Source organism: Mandrillus leucophaeus, unplaced genomic scaffold, assembly GCF_000951045.1.
Source record: "Mandrillus leucophaeus isolate KB7577 unplaced genomic scaffold, Mleu.le_1.0 Scaffold343, whole genome shotgun sequence".
Lineage (NCBI taxonomy): Eukaryota > Metazoa > Chordata > Mammalia > Primates > Cercopithecidae > Mandrillus > Mandrillus leucophaeus.
This window is the reverse complement of record NW_012103621.1, coordinates 122,739-131,210: the sequence shown is the minus strand read 5'-3', so window position 1 is coordinate 131,210 and position 8,472 is coordinate 122,739. Positions and strand designations below refer to the sequence as shown.

At 39.5% G+C, this 8,472-nt stretch overlaps 1 protein-coding gene across 1 annotated transcript in view; it reads right to left on the bottom strand.

Moving 5' to 3' along the window:
- Positions 1-679: 679 nt before the first annotated feature.
- AGO4 (argonaute RISC catalytic component 4) overlaps positions 680-8,472 on the bottom strand; it is a 68,114-nt gene continuing 60,321 nt past the window's right edge. The window contains exons 16-18 of the mRNA XM_011988985.1: positions 5,494-5,595; positions 4,717-4,916; positions 680-2,621 (exon numbers count right to left, since the gene is read on the bottom strand). Coding sequence (XP_011844375.1) covers positions 2,513-2,621; positions 4,717-4,916; positions 5,494-5,595 — 411 coding nt within the window. The 3' untranslated portion in view covers positions 680-2,512. The remainder of the gene's footprint in view (positions 2,622-4,716; positions 4,917-5,493; positions 5,596-8,472) is intronic.

Below are 8,472 nucleotides of genomic sequence, written 5' to 3'. Positions count from 1 at the left end.
ACCACCACACCGATTTACCCCAGCGTGCCAGGACTGACTGAGGTCTTACAAGCTGTATTGTTCGAGGTCGAGCGTAGAGCAAGACAAGCTAATCAGGGATTTTGGAACATGGCCTTGCTCCCTGCTCCATACATGCCAGGAGATGGTGAGAAGTGACGCTTCTTCTGTGCATTATTAATAAGCAAGCCCGAGGCACTCAAGTGCAGGTGTGGTGCCCGCTGGCCAGCCAGCCAGCCACCAAGAGTTCTTCACATCTTGGATTCCTGCGAGTCCTCCTTCTCCTAAAAAAGCTTCCGTTTTTTCCTCCTCTTGGGTCCAGAGTGGCCATGCTGAAGGGTATTCTCTGTGCTCTCCCTGAACAAGTGTGAATAAAAGCAGCAGCCAGCCCCTCACCAACATGTCCTGATTTGTATTATCCAAGTGAGGTATTTGCAAAAAAAAAAAAAAAAAAAAGGAAAATTTTAAGAAATTAACATCTGCCATCTCTTCACTCCTGGCTATGTTGTGCTTCAGTTACAGAACTTGCTTTTCATCCCACTATCTGCAGGGATTAAGGACGTCTGCACTCATCTTAATGAGCAACAGGCCTCGATCGACATTATAAAACTCTCTCTCAGAGACCAGGCTCATCAGCAAACACAGGTGGCGCCACTGATCAATAGCACATGGAAATGTAAACTTCAATGTATTTACAAGTTTATTTAAATGACTGAAGAAAAACAGTGCTTTATATTGCTGGGATTTTGAGAAGGCTAGTTTACGAGATTTGAAACGTCTCATGAGTTCTAGCAAACACCCTTCACCATCATTTCCCCACCAGCAGTTGCCAGGCAGGGGAGGCAAAATTGTTTTTACCCCATTGTGTCTATCTCTTTCCCTAGCGCCTTCCTCAGCCATATGGAGTGTGGCTCCAGGCCTTTTATCCCCTTTTCCATCCCTCACTCCTGATGTCCCGGATAGAGAATTACAAGTCAGTAAACTCTGGGCTGGGAAACACTGGCTGGAGCTACCAAGACACTATGTAACTGTTGTCCGTTCACAAAGTATTATCTACACTACATACAGAATACATTTTCCCCTACATTTTAACTGATGCTCGCTTTAGAGCAACTCCCTTTGTTGGGACAAGAAAGGAATCCCATCTCCCTGTGAGTGGAATTCAGAATCTATTAAGAAAAATCAACCTTTTCCACACAGTTTTAGTTTAATAAAAGGAAGGAAAACCCACCAAGTACATTTCAGGTCGAAAGAGAAGCAAAAAATTTGTACTGCAAGTAGTCGTGTGAGTTACCTTGATTCCCAGGAAAAGAAATTTTAAATGCTGGTACATTTTTGCAAGTTGCAGCATCACTCAATGTACCTTAAGGACTGGCAAAGCCTTTCCAATAAGGAAGCATCCTGGTTCTAGCTTATTTTAAAACAAAGTGACAGGACACCAACTGTGAATATAAAACAGGTAAAAATAATTCTTTAAAAAGGCATGGAAATATATGTCTTTTCTGATTGGTTTCAGAAATTGCCAGATTATGATATATAAGAAATAGCTGATAAAATCATACCGAAGTCTCATCTAGAAAACTACATTGTTGGGGAAGGAAGAGGAGAGACCTTAAAAAATGTTTATTGCCAAAGTTAAGTTTCTATGAGAAAAGTTTAAAAATCATTTAGATCTAACAAACCACACAGCAGCATAAAATGGGCACTTTTGAAAACTTGGAAAAATACTAAAAGCAATTTTTTTTTTCAAATGGGGGAAACATGAGTACTTTTATCATGGCAGTGTTATCTCTGTCACTGTGACATGCATTACATCTGTTTATGTCACACATTCACAAAAGTCGACCAAATAAGAGAACTGCCTGTTTGAATCTGCAGCCAAATATAGTGCAAATTGCCTGGCAGCGTGTACTTGCACCAGCACAAGTCTGCAGAGAGCAATAAGATAAAGTAGTAAAACTAATAAAACTCTGTAACAAACTTTCAAAAATTAATGCTCATTAAAGGCATTTACAGTGGCAAAGTCAGAAATCTTCATTAAAAAGTCTATGGACCCACACAATTAAATAGTTACACTGAACTGAAGTAGATTGTTTGGTTTTTCTCTCCCACTTATGCATACACCCCACTCAATGACTACAGAAAAAAGGAATAATCTTCTTTTCTAAGACTAGAGGGATGCGGTGAACACCACAGCTAGCAAAATATTCCATAGAAACCCTTCTTGTAAAGTCCTTTAGAAAGTTCAGGCTGATCAGCCTTTGCACATTGAGGTAAAAATTCAGTCCAGTGCATCAGAAAAGATAATCTATGAGTATCTATTACTTTAAAAAAATGGCTCAATTTTGTTGACGCATCAGACAGTGCTGCAAAGTATAGATTCAGTGCAACTATTCCGAGCTGCTGGTAGAAGACCACCTGAAGTCAACTTGGCTCGATCTAGAGGCGGTAGGCATTTGAAACATTTTGAGGCTGCATGGGGTGCCAAATTGGTTGAGTTCTTTTTCTGAGACTCTCAGGCAAAATACATCGTGTGCTGGGTATCATGGTGGATTTGCACAGCCTTAGCCAAGGCCTGAGGATCCCGGCCGTTGCTCTGTCCTGACACATGACTGCCTTCCGCACTGTAAAGAGAATAAAACAAAACAAAACAAAGCAAAACAAACAAAGAAACAAAAAACCAACAACAACAACAAAAACAAAAAACAGGTATAACAGAAGACCACTTCAAACTTCACACATTTCAAATAGCACAAACCGTACTAGATTCTAGAATATCTTAGGCTTAAGCTTTAGCTTCTTGAATAATTTGTTATGGTCCTCTAAACATCAGTTGGCTCAACTGAACTTCTTTAATGGGCTGCTGCAAGAATTAAATAATATAATGTCTGCAAAGACACAATCCTTAACAGTATCCATATAAAGATTTCCACTGCCCATTATGTCTAGCTAATTTCTTTAGGCTTCAGTCAAATGTCATTTTTCCCCACAGAAATCTTCTTTGACTTTAAGGTCCAGGTCAGAGCCACCTGGAACATGCTTTCACAGAATCCTATATTTTTCTTTCATGGTACTAAACACAATTGAAATTAAATTATTACTTGGGTAATTATTTATTTTCCCACTGGGATATAAACTCCAAGAAAGCAGCAACTTTGTCCACCTTGCTCACCACTGTATCCTTGGTGTCTAGCACATAATACCACAAAGTCTCAATAAACCATTAGTTGAAGGAGATTCCCAGCAAATGCTATTGTGCCACCAGTCTCTTCTTTTCTTCCCCTCACTAACTATATAACCTTGGACACATAATAACTCCTCTGAACTTTAGTCTTCTGGAGTAACAACAACAACTTCTAAACATACTACTTAAGGATACCATGTGATATAAAGGGCTTGACAAGCTGTAAATCCCCATTCCTCTTCTGACTTTCTCTTTAAGTGATTATTATCCTTATCATCTAGGCTCAAAATCTTAGCCATCTTTTACTTCACCCTTTCCTCTGACACGCATATCCAATTAACTGTTAAGTCCTGTCTATTCTATCCTAGGAACAGCATTTTACATTTAACAAACAGTCTTGTTCCAACATACTTTTGCAGCCTCATACCTGCTTGTTCCCCTTTACTATCCTCCAGCCAAAGAAAATTTGCTACCGTACAATCACGTCACTTGCTTTCTCTCCTTGTGTCCATTGTTCCCTCTGCCCTGAAAATTCTTTTCACTTTTTTGTAGAGCCAAATTCTACCCATCCAGCTATGAACTCTTCTCTAAAAGCCTCTCCTCTGGTGTCCCATTGCACTTTTATCTGTACTGACTTGGGCTACTTGTCAGTTGTATATTTGCTATACTGTCTCCCGTACTGAAATATAAAATCCCTGTGGACAAGAAATACGTCTTACTCATCTTAGTATTTCTAGCACCTAGTACAGTACTGGGCACACAGTCAATATCTAATAAATATGCCGAATAAATGAAAGCACATTACAGAATGGAAGGTACAAAGCCACAGCTGGACATGTTCCATAATAGCGTATTTTCAACCCTTACAGAAATAGACTTGCAGTGGAATGTCTACTATTTAGCAGCTGAATTCAGACTTGGGGAAGAGCCCAGAAACTGCTACACTTCACAGATGGTCACTCGGAAAAGAAAATTAATGCAGAGAGCTTGTTTAGCTATTTAATAGAAGCTCAGGAATAGGTCAAAATATCAGATTCTCTTATTCTCCCAAGATGCCTATTTGAAAGTGAGAATGGTCTGTGCCCCCACTCTCACATACCCATCCAGGTTCACTCTGGGGTATTTTTCCAGAATGTACCAAAAGCAAAGGGAACTGGTCAGGCCTCCTCACTTGCAGGAAGTGGAATCCACAGCCCTGTGACTGCTTTGACCGGAGCCAGGGTACTGTGTTGACCACTTTTTGAGGCTACTTAGGACCTGAGCAGAACTGAAATGCATTTGGCTCCATGGGAGAACCACAAGAAGCTCCAGATTAAACTCCTTTAGAGACACAACGCAAGTATAAACAAGCCTAAGCACTTCTTGGACCAAAAGTCACATTACAAGCTCTCAGAGGCACATGCAACTTTATATGCTCCTTACAATTTAAACGCTGAGAGAAAGTTTAAATCCTTAAAAGAGTTTTCTATCGTAGCTCATTTTTTTTAACATGCTAGTAAAATATAAAGAGACTTTATTGTGCCTAAGAAACTTGCCTGTCATGATCTTTATCCACCAGATGATACCTTGCCCTAAATGCTACAAGCCGGGCATAATATGCAGGGGCTGGAATAGAGACTGAGCGAGTGCACCTCACATAGGTGTGACACAGCTGGTAAGTCAGTAGCTGGAGTTCATCTGCAGTGAAGCAGTTGTCATCCCACAAGACCTGGTAATGTGAGGGACGGCTAGTTCCCTGGGGAGAGAGTTTCATGATTAATTTGTTGTTGTTGTTGTTGTTGTTGTTTGAGATGGAGTCTCACTCTGTCACCTAGGCTGGAATGCAGTAGCACGATCTTGGTTCACTGAAACCTCCGCCTCTGGAGTTCAAATGATTCTCCTGCCTCAGCCTCCCAAGTAGCTGGGACTATAAGTGCACACCACCATGCCCAGCTAATTTTTGTATTTTTTAGTAGAGACAGGGTTTTGCCACATTGGTCAGGCTGGTCTCAAACTCCTGACCTCAGGTGATCTGCCCACTTTGGCCACCCGAAGTGCTTGGATTACAAGCGTGAGCCACCGTGCCTGGCCTGATTAATGTGTTTCTGACATGACATGAGAGGAGAAAATAATTGAAACCTACTCCTTAAACTCAGAAATACTTCTGCCTAGCACACCTACAAGCAGATACCTAGACCAAAAGATGACAATTCTAGGATACAAGCATTAACAAAGTTAGGCATGGTGTTAAATAACAAGTCCACTCAAGCTAGTTGCTGAATTTGCAAACATCTCCCTATCAAGTCAAAGATCTGAAGCAGCTTCCAAATTACCTGAATTCCTGCATGACTACAGAGGTAAAAGTCAAACTCAGATGGATGTGTGATGGTACTATCCACTGTAGTGCCTGCTGGTACATTGCCACTTTTCCCTACCTACAAAAAACCAAAAAAAGTCATTAGTCATCAAAGTGCCAAACTGGGCTCAGGCCATTTTTTTCTTTTGTGTGTTAATTGGGAGCAAGCTGGTAAATCTCTCTTAAATTAAGTCTTGAAAATCACTTTCATTCAAGATGTTGAATCCTCTGTAACTTTCCCTTAGCCCAACCATTTTAACCTATAGTATTTTCACAAACAAATATGTTCCAGGATCTCTTCAGGAAGATACAGACAAAAAATATTTTACCTGTGGCTTTGGGCTACAACATTATTATGCATTTACAGATGACACAGTGGTATGTTCATAGAGGGGAAAAAACATTTAACATTTAAGATAGATAAACTTCCTGAGAAAGAAACAGTTTTATTCCTTTCTTGGAGTAAAAAAATATTCACAATTTTCAGTAAAAGTAAGATTAAGGAATCTTTAAACTGGTTTATCAGGTTCAACATAACTAATACTTTTTTTTTTTTTTTGAGACAGGGTCTCACTCTGTCACCCAGGCTGGAGTGCACTGGCAGGATCATAGCTCACTGCAGCCTTGGATTCCTGGACTCAAGGAATCCTTTCACCTCAGCCTCCTGAGTAGCTGGGGCTATAGGCACACATGCCATCATGTCTGGCTAATTTTTTTGGTTTTTTTTTGAGAGATGGGGTCTAATTTTGTTGCCCAGGCTGGACTCAAACTCCTGGGCTCAAGCAATTCTCCCACCTTGGCCTCCCAAAGTGCTAGGACTACAGGTGTGAGCTACCACACCTGGCAATAGCAAACACTTTAATAATAATAATAATAAAAAGTCACTGGCAAATGGTTATCAGGAAGAAAGCACTGAAATGGGAACTAAAAAACCAGTTTCAGATCTAGGCCTAGCCTTGCAACTATATACCTTGAACAAAGCTTATTATCTTTACTCCTCGATCTAATCATCTATAAAATTAGGTGATGTTCTCTTACCCTTTTAAAATTCCAAGCAAAAACCCTACAGACAAGATTTGAAAATCAAATTTCTAGGAAGGCAAGAGGGGAACTTCAGAAATGGATTACAAGGGAAGGAATTAAATCTTGCTATTTGGTCACCCTCTTCTGCTGTACAGCAGGGCTCAGTATGAACACGTTTATTTAGCATACAGGCACAAATGTGATGGGAGTTTATTTGGCTCCATTTTAACTATTGTTACCTTCAGCTGAAGATCGTACACCTATGCATACATAACTCTATGAGTATAGAAAAATCTCCTTCTATCAAATGTATATGTGATCTTGGGTTCCTAGCTGGATCAGAAGAAATCTAATTGAGTTACATTGGTTCTAGCATTTTTTTTTCCCCAAAGTGTGTTCTTTAGGAATATTAGTTTTGCAGGATGTGCTTAGGTAGTTTATGGTGGAACAAACCTGAGAAATATAGGGTCAAATTAAAGTTAAAAATATTTTTCTACTGTATGACTTCTCAAAACCTTTATTTAGTCATGTATAATCTTTAAGAGGGATATAGAGTATATAGCATTTTCTAAATTTATTTTACCCTTAAAAAAAATAAAAAAACTCTCTGGTTCTACACATGACAGCCTGAAGAGGTGATGCCTTGGAGAAAAGAGAATCCAGGCCTTTCAATTCACCAGTTATTGCTTGAGCACCCATGTGACTGCTAGGCTCTGCAGCAGATGTTGGGGATGACAGCCAGGGGCATCAAGAGAACTAATCAACTTGCCTTCCTGACTTCATGAAAAGTGTATACAATAAACTGTAACACAATGTGATATGGGCATGTGGGAGCCATTGGGAAAAGGTGATGAGGAGGAAATAGGTGAGCCATGCCTTATAAGATAAGTAGGAGCTGAAAAGGGAAGTTGGGTAAAAAACAGGAAACACTCCAAATACCCCTAAACTCAAAAATGGATAAGAAAAATGGGGCTCATCCATATTATGAAATACTACTCAACAACAAAAAGCAGCAAATTACTGATATATACACAACTTGGATGAATCTCAAATGCCAGACTCAAAGGCTATGATTCTATTTATATGATGTGCTGGAAAAAGCAAAACTGTAGGAATAGAATACATATCAGTGGTCGCCAGGGGCTGGAAGTGAAGGAGAAAGGTTAACTACAAAAGGACACATAAGAATTTTTTGGTATGACAGAATGATTATACAGTCAGCCCTTGGTATCCACAGGTTCCGCATTCAGGAATTCAACCAACTGTGGATATTCTTTAAAAAGGTTTGGATATGCTAATTATACCCTGATTTGATCACTATACATTATTTGTATAAAAACTATGTAACCCATAAATGTGTACAATTATTATGTGTCAATTAAAAAATAAATAAAAATATAAATTTTAAAGACCTGACACAAATACAGAAAATTGTTAACATGTTTAAAAATTTAATTTTAATGTGAAAAAATTAAAAACAATAAAACATAGCATTTACACTGTATTCAGTACTAAAGCAACCTAGAAAAATATTTAAAATAATTCAGCAGTAAAAACTTATACACATTTTAAAATATAGTATAACAACTATTTAAGCCTTTACATTGTATTAGGTATTATAAGTAATCTAGACATCTTTTAAAGCAAGCTTGTCCAACCCGCAGCCCACGGGCTGCATGCAGCCCAGGACGGCTTTGAATGTGGCCCAATCCAAATTGGTAAACTTGGGCCGGGAGCAGTGGCTTTCATGCCTGTAATCCCAGCACTTTGGGAGGCCAAGGAGGGCGGATTACTTGAGGTCAGGAGTTCAAGACCAGCCTGGCCAACATGGAGAAACTCTCTCTACTAAAAATCCCAAAATTAGCTGGGCATGGTGGTGTGTGCCTGTAATCACAGTTACTCAGGAGGCTGAGGCAGGAGAATCACTTGAACC